This window comes from Microtus oregoni, unplaced genomic scaffold (assembly GCF_018167655.1).
Source record: "Microtus oregoni isolate MIOR12 unplaced genomic scaffold, Mior012 000042F_ref0000377, whole genome shotgun sequence".
Taxonomy (NCBI): domain Eukaryota; kingdom Metazoa; phylum Chordata; class Mammalia; order Rodentia; family Cricetidae; genus Microtus; species Microtus oregoni.
This window is the reverse complement of record NW_024543209.1, coordinates 21,590,245-21,612,506: the sequence shown is the minus strand read 5'-3', so window position 1 is coordinate 21,612,506 and position 22,262 is coordinate 21,590,245. Positions and strand designations below refer to the sequence as shown.

The window sequence follows — 22,262 nt, the reverse complement described above, 5'->3', positions numbered from 1 at the left end:
TCAATAGAGACCACTCAGACTGGCTAAGGGGCTCTTTTGGGGAGCTATGATGATAAGACTGGGGTCAGAAGCTCAGCGAGGGTGACGAAAGGTAGAGAGGGCAGGTTCTCACCTTGTTTTAGGATGTCCAAGAGGCAAACTAGAAAGACCTGCTGCCATCCACATCCAAGAACCTAAAAGGCACAAAACAAACCCAGGAGTCAGGAGCCAAGAAAAAGCACCTCAGGGGGACACAGAGAAAAAGGAGGGCAGAAACAGGGACATTCTCAGAGCCACAGTTCACACTGATTCCCTGTGGGCGCCAGAGGCAGGAGGACAGTCCAGCTGATACCTTGGCAGGAACATCTCACTAAGGCCATCTACCTGTTAACAGAGATTTCATCTCGTTTGTCCAAGAACTCGGCATTATGAACATTTCAAGCCTAGTTTCTTAATGCAAAAGCCAGTTCCAACAGGTGGAGTGCTTTGTCTGTGGACACAGGAACCACTCCTGCTTCCCACCCCGCCACTCAGTTAAACGGCTTGTTGACTGAATGACTGTGCGCACTTCAAAGCAGAAAAACATAGTGACATCTTTGAAGTATTCACTAGATCAGTGAGAACTTGAAAGTGAAGTTAAAAATTAAGCGGCCAAACCAATTGCAGACTCCCTGTCCTGAGGGTATGGGGTCAAACCTGGCGGTGTCCCATTCCCACGTGACTCACTATGGTTCGTGAAGGGAAGGAGAAAAGGAACGCCCTCTTTTCCCAAGTTAGTTTTCTAGTCTAGGGCTTCAAATACTAGTTTAATGGTGAAGGTAAGTGTGTTTCTTCTTTTAAACAGTATGCTAACTACTAAACTGGGAGAGATGCATTCATTAATTTTACCAGCACTCAAAAACACACCAACGGCAGCCTGAGGATCTCCATTTGGAAATGGTGTCCGGTTCCAAAGTGAAGAAGAGGCTTTCTTCCAAAATAACCATCCAACCCAGACCCTAAGGCTGGAGAGGCCATTGATGCTGAGGTGGTCAGTGGTCACTAACCAGAGGAACACGTGAGTATTGGCTGGGGTATGTGGATGAGTTAGTTCACTTGGCTTTGGCTGTAGAATGAAAACAAAAAATGAACTGGCGAGGTTTAGATTTGGGACTGTGTTCAGTCTCTTCCGGGTTCAATATACTTAATCTTGGCTTTCCAGAAAATGAGACTGACAAAAATCTGACTGACAAGAACAATGGCAATGGGTTTCTCATCCTACTGCACGCACTGGCTTTGTGGGAGCCTAGGCAGTTTGGATGCTCACCTTCCTAGACCTGGATGGAGGTGGGGGTTCCTTGGACTTCCCACCGGACAGGGAACCCTGATTGCTTTTCGGGCTGAGGGGGGGGACTTAATTGGGGGAGGGGGAGGGAAATGGGAGGCGGTGGTGGGGAAGAGACAGAAATCTTTAATAAATAAATAAATTAAAAAATTAAAAAAAAAAAACAAAAAAAAATCTGAATAAGATGAAGATCCAGACACCTTGAATGCTTCTAGAAGGCATGCTGTCTCGTACAATCAAGAGGTCCCCAGAGAGACTGTGGTGGGTGCCTACTGTTCATGGGTGGGAACGATATCAGAAACGATTCAGTGAGGATCCCTCTCTCATCCTACCCAGAGGGAATCCTGATTCGGAAGCGCAGCTCCAAACTGGGAAGAGGGACCAAGTTGTGAGCCCTTGTGGACAGCGCTACAATTGAAGTGTGCTTGGTTTTTTGGCGTAACACTGACTTCTAGAATTTTTCACTTTGGTCCTGGGACATTTTTTTTTTCTTTTTGCCATGATTTAACTTTGGAATGCATTGTCTGAGTAATGTAATAACACATGGGATGGCTCATTTTGTTTCAGTCCCTCCGAAAAGTAGAGAGCAGACGAGGACTTCATTTTGCCTAACGCTCTGAGGATTGTTTTCCTCATGTTCTTTGAGGTTTGTGGCAAGATCTTCATCCATGTTGTAGATTCCAAGGCAGAAGAACTCACATTTTAAAAAAGTTTAAAACCAACCAAACGTTTTATCAAAATGCTTTTATTTGCTATATGCCTGTATTTGTTTGTGGGTCTAGATGGTCTAACACGGTCTGAGAGGGGACATAGAGGCTATTACTAATGTTGTTAATACTAGTGACATTTGACAATGTAGAACTCCTTGCAGTGAGTGATCCAGGCACACCTCATATTTTGTTTTCACGCAAACAGTCCCATGAAGGAATACTGTCCCCTCCTTCCCTCTGAAACAAGGCTCTGAGTTTATGAAACTTGCTATGGTTTGCGCAGAGTGGGAACTCGGGCTCTGAACTGCTGGCTCCTGATATTTGAACAATATGCAACATTTGCTCTGAGTAAACCAGGAGACGGGGCTAACAGAGTTATGTAAGGCAAGCAGATTGTTAGGGAAAATCAAAGAGTATTAGAAACACCACTGCAACAAAATGATGAGTTCTAGACTAAGAGGACTAGGATGAAGCCCTTATGCAACCACAATGTCTATAGCCCTATTCCCCCTGAAATAAAACCCTATATGCATAATCATAATGTCTATATTTTCCTTTGCCCCTAAATACAACCCATACTGTCATAAACCTTTTTAAACACAAATTTTACTTGAACTTAATTTCACTTCAGTGTTTATGGGTCTACTTGCAACCTTGTCATTAGGATTTACTATCATTTCCTGAATGGTTTCCATGGTACCAATTGTTTACAACTAGACTTTGAATGATTGACTGTCTTTCAATGGCACTAACGACTTGTAACTTTGTAAACCCTAGTGATTGTTTTAGAAGCATTATTTCATTATTATTACTATTATAAATATTATATTATATATTCAAATATATCAATATATTTCATTATTTTGTCATAGAAAGACTACAGTTTGGAAAGGCCAATTTTTATGTTTGTCTTAGGAAAAAGAAACACTAGACAGCAAAACAACAGAAAATTATTAAAACAAAATTCAAAGTAATACTTGAAGGCAATAGAAGCCACGTGTGCCCGCCTGGGTGGTGGAATGTAGCTCAGAGGCAGGGTGCTTGACAGGCTCACGTGGTCCTAGGGGCAATCCTTGGGGAAACAAAAGGCTGTAAGACTCTTCATTCCTGTCCCTTTTAGGCTTAGACTGAAACCATGGTCAGAACAGTTTATAATACAGTTCCATTAACAGAAAAGGCAAGAGAAAATTGGATTGTGTTTCTTTAGTATTCAAATCAAAGTTCAGCTTAAACTTTATCATCAAATGCTCTTTGGGGGTAATGGTTAAAACTTTGAAGACTTCAGAATTAAGCTTGTAAATCGTTTTTTTAAACTTAACTAGAATGTTAAGAAAATGACAGGACAAGCAGGCTGGCCTCTGAAGGGCCAGGTGCTGGCCTTGTGAGCTATAAGGAGACAACTTTCCAATCTTCTGCACGGCCTTCCTCGCCAGAGACATGCGCATCTTCAGCAGAAGACCCAAGTCTTTGCCTCTAGCACTGTGTACAGAGCAGTGGATGAATCCTACTTGGAAGCCTTTCAGGCCAGAGCAGCCAGCCAGCATCAGCCCTGGTGCTCATCTGTTCTTCACAGCAGTTGAGCCTAGATGTGGGTCCATTGTAATAAAGTTTCAGTTAATCCCAGCTCTCAGGAGATTGAAATAGGAGGATCAGAAGTTCAAGGTCAACCTGGTCTACATAGTGGACTCTGTCTCAAAAAAGAAAAAAAAATGGGGGCTGGAGAGATGGCTCAGTGGTTAAGAGCATTGCCTGCTCTTCCAAAGGTCCTGAGTTCAATTCCCAGCAACGACATGGTGGCTCACAACCATCTGGAATGAGGTCTGGTGCCCTCTTCTGGCCTGCAGGCATACACACAGACAGAATATTGTATACATAATAAATAAATTAATTAATTAAATAAATATTAAAAAAGAATGTATCCCTTGCACATGCAAATAAAAATCATTCATATGAAAAATAATGAATAATACAGTTAAAGTAACTCCCAGAGTCTGCCCTTTGGGAACATCCATGGTTCCATTTGTATAATTTGTTTTCTGTGTATGTACATTACACATTATCCTGCTTACACTTTATGAGTACAAGTATTTCTCCGGTATTATCTCAATAGATTTTTTTCTGTTTTATTTTTGTTTTTTTTTCTTTTTTCTTTCTTTTCTTTTCTTTCTTTCTTTTTTCTTTTCTTTCTTTTTTTTTTTTTTTTTTTTGAGACAGGGTTTCGGTGTAGCTTTGGAGCCTATCTTGAAACTTACTTTGTACACCAGGCAGGCCTCGAACTCACAGAGATCCACTTGCCCCTGCCTCCCAAGTGCTGGGATTAAAGGTGTGCGCCACCACCACCCAGCTAATATATTTAAAAGCATTGTTTTAACAGAGTTCATGAAAGGAAGTTCTTAGAACTAACCCTCTGAACTGTGTCTCCAAAATTTTGCTGTTATAAAAAATATTCCAATTTTTTGATAAAATTCTTCATCAATGTCTTCTATTATGGCCCTCTGTCCTAAGGTCACAGATTATTAGAATCTTTAAGAGTGTGGGGTTCAGAAAGTATAAAATCCTGAATTATGAAACACAAATATGATGCAAATGGTTTTAACAATCATTGAAGATACAGCCTAAAATGGATATAATTTACAAGATTCTTAGAATGTGGATTTTTCTGTAAAAGAAACAAGTGAATAATATCCCTCTCAAAGACATACAAATACTGAATTAAATATGCCCAAATTTGGGGCCATAAATTTTATTTGCTTTTCAATGTAGCTAAATTCATTTATGATTACAGCAAAAGTCCCCTGTCTAACATAATTTTATAAATGTTTTAAAGATATTACCAGCTCTCCAAGCTTGTTCCAGGACAGGCACCAAAACTATAGACAAACCTTGTCTCGAAAATAAACAAACAAAAAACAAACAAAAGGATATTGCCATCTCAATAAAATGCTCATTGATTGTGTAGTAAAGAATATTTTTAAGTTCCTTTTTAAAATTGTTTTTATTGAGCTATATATTTTTTTTTCTGTTCCCTTCCCATAAAGAATATTTTAATCATGGAAGGGAAGTCAAGCTTGAAGCAGCTGCTCATATTACGTCAGTCAGAAGGGAGTGATGCATGCATGCTAGAGCTCAACTTTCTGTTTCCACTCTTATGCAGTCCAGGGTCCCCTGTCTAGGGAATGGTGCCACCCACGTTGGATGAAACTTCTCATCTCATTAACATAATCAAGATACTCTCACATGAGGCTACCCATAGGTCCATCTTCCCAGGTGATTCTAGATTCTACAAATTGGCAATTAGCGCTAACCATCACAGCCTGGGAAGGTCATGCAGCGTCTTCAAGGAAGATGCCACAGAACATAATGTTTGTCCAGAGGGAACAAGAAAATGGTCAGGATGAGAGTAAAGGCTGCTCTGGAACCTTCATCATCAGCTCTTGAACTGAACTGTCCTTTTTGTGGTAGGCTATAAGTAGTGATGCTTCCTAGCATTGCATGGGATCTCTGTGGTTTGATAATGTGGCTTCCTTCTTTCAGTTTTTATAGCACCATACAGAAAGCAAATGTATTCAAGAGATGAAAATATGGGTGACTAGAGAATTTAAACAATTTGCTTCAAGGATTTACAGTCAGATTTCCTTATAATAACACAGTCTACTGAAAGCATAGTCAGAATCTAAAAGAGTCAGAAAGGAAAACAAATGAACAACAAATGTCCACCTCTTCCTGATCCCTAGAGGAGGCAGCATTGGCAAGAGGAGGCCGTGTGTCATTTCTTGCATGATGTTCTTCTCATAGGTCAAAGCCTGTCGTGGTGACAGTGATTCGGAGCAGTGGAGAACTCCACCACAGAGTGCACACCATTCCCCCAAGAAGCAAAATGAATGAGAAGTCAACCACCAGGAAAGGTAAGGCCACTGCCCTTGTTTGCAGGTCGTTAGAGAAGACTCGGTGCCTGGCTCCAGCTCCTTCACCCTCGCCTGCTGTCCTCTCCCTGCCTTTCCCTATATGGCTTAGTGAACTTGTGATCCCATTTCAGCCTCTTGGGGGCTGGGATTAAATGAAACAGACCAAGCCTCCATCTCAAACTGTCACCTTCTACCTTACTGTTAGGAGACACTGTGGATTAATCTGGCAGAAATTGAACCAAATGATCAATAAATCCTGTATGTAAGGAGTGCAATGAGTTTTGAGCAAGTGATTTTAAGGCAAATTGTCAATTTAGGGACAGATCCTTGCGGAACACACTTGCCAAACGGCTGGCCACTTCCTCTGAGCTTGGAAACTCAAACTGATATTGAAATAATTCATTTGTAGTTCTACCCCTCAGGCTACTTGGAGATTTCATCCATGTATTTTTCTGTTTCTTCATAGACTCCGTTTGTGTCCCACAACTCCGTTTTCCAAATATGCAGGGGGAAAAAAGCCTAACCCGTCAATCACATGGAAATCCCCCTAATATGGGCCCATTGTTTTATTTTATTGGAAATAAATATATAATATCAGTACATACACTATATATACATATGTTAGAAATATGCTGAATGTGTAAATATATACATGTGTGTTATACAGCCAGTGAATACTACTCTGTATCATTTCACCTATAAATTTAGCAAAATTGTTTCTGCATATTTGTCTGAGAAGCTGAAGAACCATGAAGGCAGGGTCTAGTAACATGCGGGGGAAGAGGAGTCAATAGAGTGTTCAGCGTACTGTGAAGCATCGGCTCTCAACTGGGCATGGTGGTGAACATCTGCAGTCCCAGATGTTCCAGGGGCTGAGCTGGGGTGTCCCTTAAGCCTACAAGCTCCAGGCTAGCTTGGGTAACAAACTATAAGACCTTGTCTCAAGGAAAAGAGGAAGCAGAGAACTGGGATAACGAGCGAGAGTGTTCAGAATGGGAAAGGAGAAGCAGATTATTTCTCTGAGCGTTCAAAGGAGAGTCCTCAGACAGGGAAGTAGTATCTCTGAAAGGAAGCAGTCAATGTGTGATCTCACAAAGCCCTGTGAGAACTGAACATGCTAAATAAGACGAACCACTCATTTGTAACTCTCTGCCATGCAGGAAGTTGGCATTCATGGTTGGCTCTGCCTTGTTTCCCCAGTCTCTTATTTTGGAGCAGTGTAGCATGAGACCCTTGCATTAAGGTTTTCCCTTTACTCATCATCTGTCTCTAAAAGAAGGCCATATTTGCATGATTCCAAACTCATCACAATCATTCTAGTAAAGCTAGCAAAACAATATGGCAACGGGGTTTGGAGGCAATATTATTTTGGTGAAAAGGGGTCATCGGGATTAGCTGGGTCTGATGACAACTGGTCTGTAGTTCCAGTATCATGGAAGGCTGAGGCAAGTTCAAGACCTTCGTGGCCTTCATGAGTTACAAAGTAAATCCAAAGCCAATCTGGGCAACTTAAGGAGACCAGTCTCAAAAGCATTCTAAAAAATGCCAGGGGGTGAAGTTCAGTGGAAGATTGTTTGCCTGATAAGCACATGAAAAGCCAGGATTTAATCTCCATTATAAGAAAGAAAGAAAGAAAGAAAGAAAGAAAGAAAGAAAGAAAGAAAGAGGGAGGGAGGGAGGGAGGAAGAAAGGATGAAAAACAAAAAGAACAACGAATAAAGCAGTTTGTTGAGTCATGTGACCGGAGTTCTCGCAGACTTAACTGCGGAGGAAATGCAAACAGCCGCGTGCTTTAGGGTGCTCACCGTGTAACCCTGTGCTACCTAGATTCAGGTTTCTGCTCCTTGCGCTATGGGCTGGCTCTCATCATGCACTTCTCAAACTTCACCATGATAACGCAGCGTGTGAGTCTGAGCATTGCCATCATCGCCATGGTGAACAGCACCCAGCATCAGGACCCAGTTAATGTATCCACGGACAGCCCTTTGACCGACCCTCTCAGTAACTGGAGCAGAAGCATCAAGGACTTCAGCACGCGGGTGAGTGCGGTGGAGAGAAGGTTCTTAGATGAGAGAAAGTAGCAGTGACGAAAAGGAAGAACCTGGATGGGAGGTTTCAGTCTTAGCTCTGCTGGGTGTGGAATTCAGCTGTAAACTGCAAGAACTTAAATTATTTTTGAGGCCTAGCTTGATGCTATGATAGTAATAATCATTCTTTGAAGTAATATTATAGACAAGTTGTAAGAAAATGTTAGCAACTTAAAAATAGAACAAATAAGCTACTTGGGTATCTTCAGAGAAAAACTAGTTACTCCCTAGGGAAACCCTTCTGTGTTATCCAATTCTATCTGAGTCCCTGCAGCTTTCATCATTTTTAGCTATTTATAGCTCTTCAAATTCCATATGAAGAGAAGTAATGCTTATGATTCTAGTCCTGTGGAGAATCAGCCTCCCCTCTTCTCCAGTCAGCAGCTCCCCTACTGTGGCTGAATAAGGCAGCTTGTCATCTACTTAAATTCCATTTCAGCTTAAACATGTGTGGTTCTTTTTCTTCTCTTTTTCACAAGCTGCCACATTTTTTTTTACCATTTTATTCATTAACCAATGAGTTAAACAATCCCTCTATCACTCGTTCATCCTGTCTATATAAGAGCCATAAAGATACCCTATTTTTGCAAGCACCCTTTATCCCCCCACTTCCTAATGTCATCCCTATAATTCATGGCTTATAATTGTTTTATATTTCACCTACCCATTCACACTCCTGGGTTTGGGGACTCAGGGCACCTTCAAGTTAACTGACATGTGTCTGGACACGCTGTGCTCCGCCAGAGCCTGGTCCTCCTCCTCAGAACACACCCATCCATAAATGGTCCAGAAAAGTCTCTGCTCCTAGCCAGCCCTGTCACTGTCAGTATGGGAGCACTTTATATCCCAGATGCCGTAAGCCCAGTTTCCTTTCTTCCTTGTTGTCTTTACACAAATCGCAAGCATCCTTCAAAAGATGGCTCAAGATTGTTCCCTCTCTTGGACCTTCCCAAACTATTTTCCCTTCCTCAAATTTTCTGTTCTATTTATGTTCATCCCCAAATGTTAATTCTAGTATGAATCATACTCTGAATTATAATAATACTTTCTTTCTTTCCTTCCTTCCTTCCTTCTTTCTTTCTTTCTTCTTTCTTTTTTTGAAACAGGGCCCCTCTCTATAGCTCTGGTTGTCCTACTACTTGTTATATAGACCAGGCTGGCCTTGAACTTACAAAAATCTGCCTTCCTCTGCCTCCCTAGTGCTGGGATTAAAGGCATGTTCCACCAACTCCTGGCTGGTATGAATTATCATAAGTGAATAAAGTATTTCTTATATTACACTCTTTGGTGATCTAATTTATAATATGATTTCAGATCTAGATATTCAGAGACTATCAAAATTAAGTATTGAACTATGTCAGAATTTATTCATTCATAATGTATACCTTAGTAACTTGGCTCTTCCAGTCAGATGGTCCATAACTAAACTTGATTTTTTTTTTCAATCGGGGGTTGATAAGAAATCAGCAAAATTGTATTCACTTTATTCAATGAGAGCCAGTGGTACTCAGGTTTTAAAGGAAGTTCTTGAATAAAACAAGGCATCCTGCTGTGGTTGGTTACTGTTTCTATCCTTTCACCACTGTAACTGGTCATCTTTTTTCTTAAAGATTTGTTTTTTTTTTTTTTCTGGGTGTGGGCCTGTGTCACTATGTATGTATGTCCTCCACCTATGTGCCTGGCATCCACAGATGCCAAAAGAACATCAGATCAACTGGAACTTAAGTTACGGTTGTGAGCCACCACATGGGCTCTGGGAACTCAGTCTGAGTCTTCTGCAGGAGCAGCTCGTACCGTTAACAATTAAGACATCTCTTCAGCTCAACCCCACAATTGTGTATCTTTCTCTCCTTTTTTTCTTATGTTTAAAACTTTCCTTTTCTAAAGGAAACAAATTGGGTATAGAGTGGATTATTTGTAAAACAATCAAACAAAAATCATAAGTTAGGTAAAATTTTGAGAGAGAAAAAAAAACCTAAACCAAAATAACTATTGTTATGATAGAATCTCTTGAATACCAAACAACTGTGGGCATAAAGTAGATTTTTAAATCAGGATGTCTTAGCAGAGAGGGTTCCCCTTCTTACCTTTTTTCTTTTTTTCCAGGCTGCTGTTTATCAGTGGAGCCCAGAGACTCAGGGCATCATCTTTAGTTCTATCAGCTATGGAATCATACTGACTCTAATACCAAGTGGATATTTAGCAGGGATATTTGGAGCAAAGCAGATCCTTGGTGCTGGCTTGCTCATCTCGTCCCTGCTCACTCTGTTTACTCCACTGGCTGCTGAATTTGGGGTGATTTTGGTCATCATCATTCGCACAGTCCAGGGGATGGCCCAGGTATCCAGATGTTTTATCAGACTGACAGACTGAGTGGGATACAGAGTCCCAAAATCAAAAACAAACAAACAAACAAAAACATGATCTTAATGACTTTTCTTGCAGGGAATGGCGTGGACTGGTCAGTTTACAATTTGGGCAAAGTGGGCTCCTCCACTTGAACGCAGCAAGCTCACCAGCATTGCTGGCTCAGGTGAGGATGCATAACACACTAAGGAATTTAGATTTGGTCACATTGGTATTGAGGAGTCATTGAAGAATCATGGAATGCACCACTCCTATTTATTAACGCCAATTACTACATTATAATGTTCTTGGGGGAGACTTCAGAGCAGCTTGTAGACCTGAGAACACGTATGTGAAGAATAGAGCTGAGATCCTATCAACACCTCACTCATGTGTCCAGCACAAGCCATATCCTGTTCTCTGTTCCCTCCCCTCCTGTTTGCTTCGCCATCAGCATCGACACTACTTCCTCTAGGTCAAACTTCCCACAGCTAATCTTCCTTCTCTGGCTGGATTTCTTTTCTTTGTATCAACGTTAATTTATCTTTTATACTGTTGAGGCAATTGTTTAGTCTTCCAATTACTATTAATATAACTTTTTCTGCTCCTATCGCCCATTATAATTTTACTATCATATTTACATTCTACATCACTTTTCAAATTAAAGACATACAATGGTGTCATGAAATCAATTTAGTGGCAGCAAAGCCTGGAATTTAACATGAAAATTTACGGAGAGGATAGCATAGGGTGGGAGAATAGAATAGAATAGAATAGAATACATTGGATTGCATTCATATTGCACAGGTGACTATTAGCTAATGAAACCTTTCTGTGGTTTGTATGTGTGATCATATGTTCAAGTGTTTATGTACACTAGGTATATGTAATATTGTTATGTTAAATGCATTTCCTACCTTGAAATGCAGAGTCTGTAAATACAAGCTGTAATTGTTGTTCGGTTTTGTTTATTTGGTTGTTATTTATTTGACACAAGTTTTAGTAGATAGCCATAGCCAGCCTGGTACTCTAAATGTAGGCTGGAGTGGCCTCAAATTCGTGTTACTCCTCTTTCCTGAGACTCCTGATTCCTGGAATTACAGGTATGTGCCACCACGCCTGGCTGTTGCTGTCAGCATTGACCCCAGGTTCCGGTTGTAATCTAGTTGGAATACACTTAATGAGAGTAAATTTTCCTCACGATTTGCTTACAGATTAGGCTAAAATCTCTTTGAGGTAGGGACTGTACCTTTTTAATTTTGATAAATTGTACTTGGCAAAGAGTTTCTATGTCAAACTGAATAGTTAGAGTTGGTCACACTGCTATTAAGGAGCGACTGAAGGAAACTATTTCTTATTACAATACTCTTTATTTCATGTGATGTTGGGAGAGTCTTGTGAACAGGAGTGAATCCTCAGCCAGCAATTCCAAATCAGCTACCTCACTGTGAGGACAGCATCCACATTCTAGCTGTTGCTATTTCCATAGCTGATTTTTCTCCGTCTTCTCTTTAGGGGCAGCATTTGGGTCCTTCATCATCCTCTGTGTGGGGGGATTAATCTCACAGGCATTGGGATGGCCTTTTATCTTCTATATCTTTGGTGAGTCACTGTCTCTTAAATCATAATTTAACTTTAAGTCATACTTCTATTTTTCAGTCATTGATTTTAAGACATACATTACTCGTACCCTCCTAGTGTTTTTTGTTAGGTGGAAAACGATGAAGAATGTTGAGGATTGGTAGCTTTCTTAACATAGTTCATGTGTCTTAGTCTTACACCTTCCCAGTGGTTTGGACAATCCACGTGCACAGGGCAGATGAGGTCATTCTTCACATTCCAGCTTCTGAGAAATCAATTATAATGCCTATCCTGCCTTCCACACACACCTTCCCAGTATCTCTACCACCATATGCAGTGCCTGGCCTTGGGACTCTGCAGTTAAGACATCAGAGCTGGTTCAGTTTGGGAGGGATTTAAAAAACATTAGTCCCCCAAATCATTTAACATACAATATTTTGAAATGACAAAATCCCAATAAGTAGACAACTTTCTGCAGTTTGTTCTTTTGTTTTAGCTAACCTATGGTATTGTTCAACACATCCCTGGTGTGAGGCGCCTTCTCACTAACAATGTTAATCCCAGTCATTTTGTTTCATATATGTTAACCAGTCATGGAAGAGCTTCTCTTCCTGGGACTTCACAAGGAATTTATAGTTTGAATACAAATTGCAATCTCTTGCAAACATATTAGAAATAATTCTGTGCTACAATGGCTGACTTTATGGCCAGTAGTTTCCCTTCAGTCCTGACCATGCAAACCAAAACAAGACGATGACATATGCGCTCAGAAATTGCTGATAGGACCACATGAGTTTAAACACTGGATCCCCAAGCCTCAGCTGTGCTGTGATTTATTCATGCCCCCATTATCTCCAAGATTCTGGACAAAAAGCAACTCTCTGTTTGAGAGTTGGCATCTAAAATGGTTCAGTTAATGCGTTCTGTAGGGTGGAAAAGAAGATAAGGGAAATTCAGGTTTATATGGTATAATAATCCTAAGTTGATATTTCAGACAAGACCCTATTCTTCCAAAATATAAATCTACCATGAAAGTAACTTCATTCCTACTTCCCAGGTAGCATTGGCTGTGTCTGCTGTGTCCTGTGGTTCACAGTGATTTACGACGACCCCATGAATCACCCATGCATAAGTGTGAGGGAAAAGGAACATATCACATCTTCACTGGCTCAGCAGGTACACTACACCCTCTCCTCCCAACCCATGGGTCATGCAGAGGTCTGAAGAGCACTGTTCGTAGGGAGATCATCTATCTTAACGCCCACGTTGGTTGATGTTTTTTTTTTCAGTCTAGTTCTCCCAGAAGATCCATCCCCATCAAGGCGATGGTCAGATGCCTGCCACTGTGGGCCATTTTCATGGGGTTTTTCAGTCATTTCTGGCTGTGCACCATAATCTTAACATACCTACCGACATACATCAGTACGGTGCTCCACGTTAACATCAGAGATGTGAGTATACACCTCTCCTGTGACCCTGACAATAGTGACTGTGGTGCTATGCTGTCCGTTATATCCCAGTGGATAGAATCATTTAACTCTCACAATGACGGTGGCAGAGACAATGTCATGGTTCCCATTCCACAGCAGTTTAGGAAGTGGACCCTCGGAGGTGAGATAATTTGCTTTGGGTTATGTGACTACCGCATGGCGGAGCTGCTGTGCACCTGGGTTCCTAATCACCATGGTCTTTTGCTACTCGCACTGGTTCAGAAGTTTCCCCCAGAAATTGACATAGCTTTTCTCAGGAGTTGGCTGTCCTACCTAAGACAGCACTCTTTCAGTGGGACAAAGGTGTTAGTTTCCCTCAAACAACTTGGAGTGGTGGAGGTTAGGCGGAGATGGTCTGTGTGATAAATGCTGGCGCCTCGCACTGCTCTGTGATGTTCTGTGTCCATTTCCTTCTTTCAGAGTGGGGTTCTGTCCTCCCTGCCTTTTATTGCTGCCTCAAGCTGTACAATTTTAGGAGGTCAGATGGCAGATTTCCTTCTGTCCAGGAATCTTCTCAGCTTAATCACAGTTCGAAAACTCTTTTCATCCCTGGGTAAGGATAGGTGTGTGGATTCAGGTAACCAATCCCTTCCTTTGTGGGATTTGAGAAGCTTCTTGACTGTGTCCTTCTTCTCCAGGGCTCCTTCTTCCGTCAATCTGTGCTGTGGCTCTGCCCTTTGTGACTTCTAGCTACATAGCAACTATTGTTTTGCTGATACTCATTCCGGGAACCAGCAATTTCTGTGACTCGGGGTTCATCATCAACACTCTAGATGTTGCCCCCAGGTAAGGGCTTGTCTGTGGCCTTTATCAGACCTCCCGAGTGCTGGTAGATCTCAGCCAACAATGCCACTGTGCAAAGCCTGACTGTTGCTGACATGCCCTAAATCAAAGCGGAATGACAGATAACTAGAAATGTTGGTTCACAGCCATGGCCATGTGTCTCATTCCTGGCTAGATAAAAGTTTTTCAAGTTTCCTGATAAGAGATTAGACTGTGTGTTTTGGGAAAAGGCCACAGACATCTGTTTTGGAAATATTCAGGGTTTTTATCCTATCAGCCACCAGACATGGACTACTCACCATGAACCAGACCTATGCTAACATATACTCATAAATCAATGTATGTCATCATCACAAGTATATTAGGTGGATCCTAGTATGCCCTTCTAATTCAGGGAAAGGAGATAAGGTATAGCAAAGGATATACAATATATGTCTGCGATCGCACAAGGACAGAACCAGGACCTGAGGCAGAGAGTGGCCTCTGTCCACATCCTGTCTCTTATACAAACTGCCTTCTGCACCGAGTAGTGTGACGGAAACACTCAGCTCCCACAGAGATTCTGTCTCTGGTTATTCTATTGATTCAGTGGACAGATAATTTCAGAGCTGGTAAATAGATGACATCTCTTTGGATGTCTTTTGTCATAAAAACTGTGCTAATCCAAGTGACCTAGCCGTTAAAAAATGTGTTTCACGAACGTTCAAGTGCTACAGGTGTCCCAGTAGTTTCTACATAAAATCGTCTCCTCCACAGATACGCAAGCTTCCTCATGGGCATCTCCAGGGGATTTGGGCTCACTGCAGGAATCATCTCTTCCACCACCACCGGATTCCTCATCAGTCAGGTTGGGCATGTTATTGAACATCTGCAATTGGCAGGTATTGTTTTAGGCATTGAAAATACACACTGTGTTCTCAAAGATGGTAGGGTTGGCCATGGGTAACAAGCATGGATTTGAACACTCAGATTATGAACACCTCTAAGTCGGGCAGAGCCTGGCACGCCATGCTTCCCAGGAAAAGAAAAATGAAAGCTGAATATTTCAAAAGGGATAGGCATCCCCTTTGTGAAAATGAACTGTTTGAGTGCAAATGGTAGTTTTTCTATGACTTCCTGGAGGTGGAAAGAGTGAGGGGCAAGAGTGAATGACAGATCAGCAACTAAAGACCGGGCTCACAGCCAAATAGACGAGAGAGAGGTCTTCACGATGGTGAGAATGGGTAAGATTTGTCGAGAATTAGTAAGTGGTGGAGACAAAAGGAAGGAAGAGGGAGATCATGAGGAGCCCAATCCGATTAATTATAAATGTTTTTTTTTTCAAGCTAGGGTTTCTCTGTAGCTTTGGAGCCTGTCCTGGCACTAGCTCTTGTAGACCAGGCTGGCCTCCAACTCACAGAGATCCGCCTGCCTCTGCCTCCCCAGTGCTGGGATTAAAGGCGTGCGCCACCACCGCTTGGCTTATAAACGGTTTTTAACCTCATAAAAGGAAAAACCAAGCATCCCAGGGTCAGTTTAAGGACATTAAACTGTAGAGAGAAGAGAATGGCTGTGAGAATTCAGGGAGCACGGGGTGGGAGGTTTGCTCCAAACCTGCAGGTTGGACTTGTGAGCAAGAGGGACAGCAGAAATAGAAGAGTCTTGCTAAGATGGAAGAGTTATCAACCTGAGAAGCAATTTTTTTCTTTTGCTTTTAGTTCAGCTAGATGACCTAGATTTCAGGCTAATTTCTGAGGAAATTCATAAGAGTCCACTATGATGATAATGCCACCAATGAACCATGATTGGCCTGGCAGGAAGGCTTCTCAAATAGGTCAGGTGTAGCTCATACTGCATTAAAAGGTCTTTGTAGGGAGCTGAGCTGGTGGGACTCAACAGTCAAAACACTAAACAAACAAGAAGGGTAGGTCTTAATGATGCATTTCAGTCACAACTGAAAACTTTCTTAACTGTTGAAATTCAGATTTCTGGAAAAATATCAATATTGTTTCATTTGTTTTTGTTTGAAGAAATAGCTACCACAAAATAGGATCCAATATGCTTTTTTGAGTCATTTGGTTCCCAACAGTTTCATGACCCCTGTTGGCTGAGAAGATGCTAAGAACATGTTGTATTTGCCCCCTAAATTTTTTGTGATTAGTATTGCAATATACAAAGGCGAGGATTTGTACAATTGGTGGTGAATGAATTTATAACATTAATAGTTATTGTGTTTTTCTGTGTTCAGGATTCTGAATCAGGATGGAGGAACGTGTTTTTCCTGTCTGCTGCTGTCAACATGTTTGGTCTGGTCTTTTACCTTATATTTGGACAAGCAGAAATCCAAAAATGGGCCAAAGAAAAGACTCTGACCCGCCTCTGAGGATGTTGGATTGGAGACCCAAATGAAGTACTGAGCCTTAACTTCCTAACATATTTTGCTTATCTCTGTTCTTTCTTTGTACTCATGACCATAGACACAGCACTTTTCTACTCTGGTTAGGTGCTAGCTTCAAAATCATATGCCCAGGCTGCATTATTCAGAGTGAGTTAGTCTGGGGTGGAACCCAGGTACCACTACATTTTAGACTCCCCAGGATCTTTCTCAACATGCAGCTGTGGTTGCTAATTGGTAGAGGAATTTTCAGGCAATCGTAGTCACCTTTGAATTTTCTTCTTTGGAGCATACTAGACAGAAGAGAATTTAAATCTGTAATCACAGAATTAACTTTGTCTTTTTTATAATACTCCATGAAACATGGGTGTCTGTGTAGCTAATTGCTGCTAAAATAAAGATGCTAAGGTTAAACAGGGTGTGTCAAAATTATCTAGAATAGAATGAATTCTACAGGTGGAACAATATTTATGAATTCTAGCTAATTCTTTGGAGGTTATTACCAGAAAATGATAAGAAAATGATGAGTCAATGAATGAAGCTAAAATTGAATACAGGAAGAGAACTAACAAAATTGGAAGGCTTATCACATGAGAAGAACAGATGGACACCTCAAAACACTGAGAGAGTTTAGTCACATGGTAAATAATAGGAGGAGGAAATAGAAACACCTTAAAGCTAATGGGTAACTTCTACCAAGGAAGAAATTATCAAAGATAAAGTGATCTGGAGAGAGGCATGGGAAGAAATTATAATAAGAGAAGTTCATCCTGAGGGTAGAGGGAGTCCATGTGACATCCATAATCTTGCAAATAATCATCTTCAACTGCAGTGGTAACTGACTTTGTATCTTACTTTGTAAAATACACTATGTAAGGTCCCTCCGTAAGATACCTCATTCTGTTTTTGCCTTAATTTCCATTGAAAAAAATAGTATCTTTAAAATCATGTTCCGAATTCCAATACGACCACAGGACTAGAACCTTAGATGAATTCATCAGGGGAAGAGAATCTTCTTATCAGGTCAGGGTTAGAACCAAAAGGAAACCTTTAGCAGATGTAGGATACCAGCTGGTGTCAAATCCTGCAGCTGATGCTGAGATGGTAGCACATTGGTTCTGCTTTCCAAATATTTATCACACACAGAGAAGGCGTCTGTAGGAGACTAGGAGAAGCACGGAAAGAGAGATGACATAATGAATTGCCACATTATGTATGGGGGAGAGGGAGAACTCTGGAAGGAACGGATAAACGAAGGGAGAGAGGAAGGGAGAAAAAAGAGAGAGAGTTAGAGAGACTCCAATAGAAAAAATGGACACATGACAGGATTCAAAGAAGAGAATTCTCCCCTAAGTGTCCTACTAAGAAACTAAAAAGGAAAAAAAAAATCCTCTTATTCCAGCTTCCACCCCACCTCCCAGTCCATTTATGACTATATTTTCTATTTCTTCTTCTTTAGGAAACCCTTCCCTCTGAATCCTGCACTCAAACCCAGCTTCGTGGTTATAGGTGTGTGTGTGTGTGTGTGTGTGTGTGTGTGTGTGTGTGTGTGTGTGTGTGTGTGGTCTGAGGATTAAATGGAGAAGGGAACAGAAGAGGTGAATAAGAGGAGATAAGGGGAAGGACAGCTAAAACTAAGGGCTATTTGAGGAGTCATATGCCACATGGAAGCCTTTACTATAATAGAAGCTTCTTAAAATAAATACATACATGGAATAAAGAACTCTAAATGGAATCACCAAGAAGCTTCCTCCTGCATTAGATGGGAACAAATACAGAGACCTACAACTGGACAAGGTCCAAAAAGTGAGAGACCTGGGAACACTCAGTCTAAATGGGATATCTCATATAAATCCCTCCCCGTAGGGCCCAGGAACTTGAAAAGGAGGTGGAGAAAGCATAAGACCCAGTGTGGGTGGAAGATACCAAGGAGTCAAGGCCTTATAGACCCAACAGGGGTGACGCACATATGAGCTTACAGTGATTGTGGAAGCATCCACAGGGCCTGCACATAGACAGTATATCCCTCTGAGCCAGATGGGGTACCAGTGCGGAGAAGGGGAGTCGACACAAGCCCGCATCCTTATCCCAGAAGCTTTCTCCAGCAGACAGCCATTCACAAGGGAAACATTTGCTTTCTCTAACGAAGTCACGCAGGGTATAGAAATCATACTTGAGGTCAAGGCCTCATGCCCTGCCATAGATGGCCAACACAAAACCAAACCAATAGCATTCTTTAAGGATTTTTTTCTCATAATGGGTTTTCTGTGCTTTTAATTTTTTTTAAACGTTACAGGTCTTTGGCTTGTCCATTGTAGTTTCTGTTTTCACAGGAGTTCCATGTGTGTGAATGCGTATCTCTGCATCTGTGTGTGTTTCTTGTGCTTTTCTTTTCTTTTTTTGTTTATATGTTTGCTTTGTCCTATTCTGATTAGTTTGTTTTGGGTTTTTTGTTTGATTATTTTCTTTGTTTTCTAATAAGAGAAAATAGGTATGGATTTTGGTGGGTGGAAAGGTAGGTTAAGATACATAGTCTCCCTCTGTAGCCCAAACTATTGAACTCGTTCATGCTCCTCTCTCTTCTCCTGGTCCTCACTCTCCTGAGTACCAGGAGGGCAGGATATGCTCACAGGTCTGGCTGCTCAGTTGCTTTTCGGAAACCAGGAAAAGTGGAGGTCACAGGACAACTCAGTTGAGGCTTCTCGGGAACCACTAGCCGCTTTTGGTTTTGTTTTGATACAGAATCTCTCATTGCACGAGCAATCACAAAGTAGAACAGCCAGAGATCTGAAAGTTCCTGCTTCCCTAGCACAGGGCCTAAGGGCACACATCACGATGCTCAGCAGCTTCTATCTGGCTTCTAGAGAATCTAAGTCTCAACGCTTGCCCAGCTATAGCTTTACTTTCTCTCCAGCTGCCCTGCCTCTTTTGATGTGCGACTCCAGCTCCAGAAAACATCATCCAGTGTTTTTTTTTTGTGGGGGGGGGTGGGGGGGGTGGGGGTGGACAGGGTTTCTAGCTCTTGTAAACCAGGCTGGCCTCGAACTCACAGAGATCCACTTACCTCTGTCTCCCAAGTGCTAAGGTTAAAGGCATGCACCACCACTGCCTGGCTAGCACCATCCAATCTTAACCGTGACTTTTCTTCAGTGGTCCAGCTCTATGGATCCACATAACCCTACCACCTAGGGGACTATCAGAAAACAAAACAAAATATGTCATGAATGTAAGGAGAAAGACACAGAGGGGCAGAAGAAAGGTTGAATGCCACAAAGATCGTTGTACGGCATCGTCACCTATAACTCCACTGTCACTCTGGCATGTGAAAATTCTTATTCATGAATGACTGTTTAGATAATGCAGAGCTTGGCACATGGAATTTGCGTATCGGTGAATCTTCGGCCTCATACTCAAAGAAATGAATTAGAACATGTCCAAGAGGCTCAGGGTGCTGACAGACTATTTCTTATAACCCTGGTACAATGAAATCAAGAAACTTTTTCCTCTTGAGCCCATATGATCCTTATTCACTTATTTCCCTGAAGCTGTTACCAAGCTTTGCACTGGCTTCCTTTTGGTCAGAACTGCCATGCCCCATTGTGTACGCATGGCACACAGAATAGAGCGTATGGTCAATTCCTGCTTCTTTTTCCAGTTGCTCCATTTCTAGAGTTAAGAAAATACCAGCTGATCTACCCCAAAGTTTCAGTAAACACAGCAAGGGCATTTGGAAAGGGGTGTTCTTAGTGACATTGTCTCTCTACCTGCATTTGCTAAGCCTGGTTCTTTTGGTTTCCAGGTGAGCGCTGCCTGGGAGGGAGCCCCACACCTTTAGAAAGCCCTGTGGATTTGGCTGGCTTCTTTACTGTTGAATGCTCCACACTGGACTTTCTCCACTGCCACCTGGTTTGTTTTCTCTTTGGGACTTGGCACTGATTCTGACATGACTGCTAACTCAGCAATCCACGGTCATTGCCCTGTTGCCTCATGAGTAGGATGTCATCATGCCTGCCATGCTCCCACCTCCTTTAGACTTGGATATTAACATTATTCCAGTCCTTGTGACTTTCACCCTTCATGTCCTGTTGGTGCCCCTCTAACTCCTATATGTGAACTTGTTTCTACTTGTGCTTGTCCATACGTCCAGAAGAATCTTCAAACCTGAGTGCTTTGTGAGTTTTGAACCAGAGGACCTTTCCCTCTAACCACAATGTTCAGCCCCCATCACCAAGCCATCACTCTATCATTCATACTTTCTGGCATTCTTGTTTTTCTACCTGGAAAATTGTAAGAAAGCATTTGGTCCCTGATGTGAGATTCCCCTCTGTATGCTGTGAATATGCTTTATTACCATTGGCTAATAAAGAAGCTGATTTTGGCCTATGGCAGGGCAGAACAAAGCCAGGGGCAATATCCAAACAGAAATATATATATAGATATATCTAGAGGAGTCAGAGAGATACCATGTAGCTGCCGAAGGAGAGAGACAACAGAATCTTACCGATAGGCCACAGCCATGATTAATAGATTAATAGAAATGGGTTAATTTACGATATAAGAGCTATCTAGGAATGTGCCTAAGCTATTGGTCAAACAGTGTTGTAATTAATATAGTTTCTGTGTGATTATTGGGGTCTGGGCAGCTGGGAAACTAACGAATTGTCTCCTTTTACAAAATAGCACCCACCGTCTGCATCATGGAACAACATAAGACCTAAAAAAAGCTTAAGAAAAAAAAGAGGGCTTCTAGACCCACCAAAAAAATGGAAGTCAAATGGAGCTTCTTGGTAGCCAAAGATTTTTAGATAGGCTCTGTTTGCTGTCAGTGAGCAGAAGCACAGCTACTTTAAGACAAGGCTTCCTAATTCAGCATTAGCAACAAAAATTGCATTGATTCTTTGAGAGACAGCTTCCTGGTTCATGTTGGTACAGTTACAGAGCAGTGAGCAGGGGTGCTGCAACTCCTTTAAAAGAGGTCTTCCTGATTTAGCATTAGCAGCAAAAACCCACACAGTTTTGAAATGGTGGCTTCCTGATTTGTGCTAGTTGCACAATCAGCTCTGGCTTTTTCAGGAGGCCAAGCACTTAAATGGGGTCTGTGAGCAGCATGATACAAATTGCTTAATGGTAACATAGACCTGCTGTGACCATGGAGTTGGGGCAATGTGTTTGACTCTCGGAGGCAGTGAACATGCCTCCACCATATTGGACTGGGCAGAGCCAACAGACAGGGCCTCAGAGCTGGTCCTAGGCTCACTCGCTTAGCATTTAAAAAAAAAAAAGCTCTCCTGGTCAAAAAGTAATTGCAGATATATACGCAATAAAGACAGATTCAGATGAAAAAGATCTCTTAATGGGTCACAGTGTTGGACAAATGTATGTAGGCTTGGGAGAGAGAACAAAGATTGTAGATAGTTATAAAAAGAAGTAAAGTCTTTAAAGAGACAGTAAAAGTAATATAAAAGAGTACAGGGAGTCACATATTAAAGCAGTAAAGAAAAATAAGTCACATAAATATGTAAAATACAAAGAGAGTCTGGATTATGTATATTATTGTGTTTTCTTTGAATTTTTGACTATGAATGAGCTAAGTACAGAGAGACATTTGACTATGAATGAACTAAGTACAGAGAGACATTTCATTGTATGGGCTACTAAGCTAAACCAACATTCATATTTTAAA

The 22,262-nt window shown here is 41.5% G+C and overlaps 1 protein-coding gene across 7 annotated transcripts; it reads left to right on the top strand.

Annotated features, from left to right (window-relative positions):
- The first annotated feature begins 730 nt into the window (after positions 1–730).
- Positions 731–21,161, top strand: Slc17a2 (solute carrier family 17 member 2). 7 transcript variants are annotated; one of them, XM_041632820.1, is made up of 14 exons: positions 732–797; positions 895–1,036; positions 5,809–5,918; positions 7,746–7,957; positions 10,112–10,345; positions 10,451–10,538; positions 11,867–11,953; positions 12,990–13,108; positions 13,222–13,383; positions 13,843–13,975; positions 14,061–14,208; positions 14,962–15,052; positions 16,433–16,594; positions 20,379–21,161. In XM_041632820.1, exons 2-13 carry the CDS (start codon positions 999–1,001, stop codon positions 16,565–16,567), a joined length of 1,557 nt encoding a protein of 518 aa, XP_041488754.1. In that variant the 5' UTR covers positions 732–797; positions 895–998; the 3' UTR covers positions 16,568–16,594; positions 20,379–21,161. The 7 variants fall into 7 exon arrangements, with proteins under 7 accessions (XP_041488758.1, XP_041488753.1, XP_041488755.1 ...); XM_041632824.1 differs by having other exon boundaries at positions 731–1,036; positions 7,820–7,957; XM_041632819.1 differs by having other exon boundaries at positions 731–1,036.
- Positions 21,162–22,262: the final 1,101 nt, after the last annotated feature.

Coding starts and splice junctions, on each gene's coding strand:
- Slc17a2 (XM_041632819.1), top strand. CDS start 999: ATGCTGAGGTGGTCAGTGGTCACTAACCAGAGGAACAC. Junction 11,954..12,989: donor TTTTATCTTCTATATCTTTG/GTGAGTCACTGT, acceptor CCTACTTCCCAG/GTAGCATTGGCTGTGTCTGC. Junction 13,384..13,842: donor TCCACGTTAACATCAGAGAT/GTGAGTATACAC, acceptor TCCTTCTTTCAG/AGTGGGGTTCTGTCCTCCCT.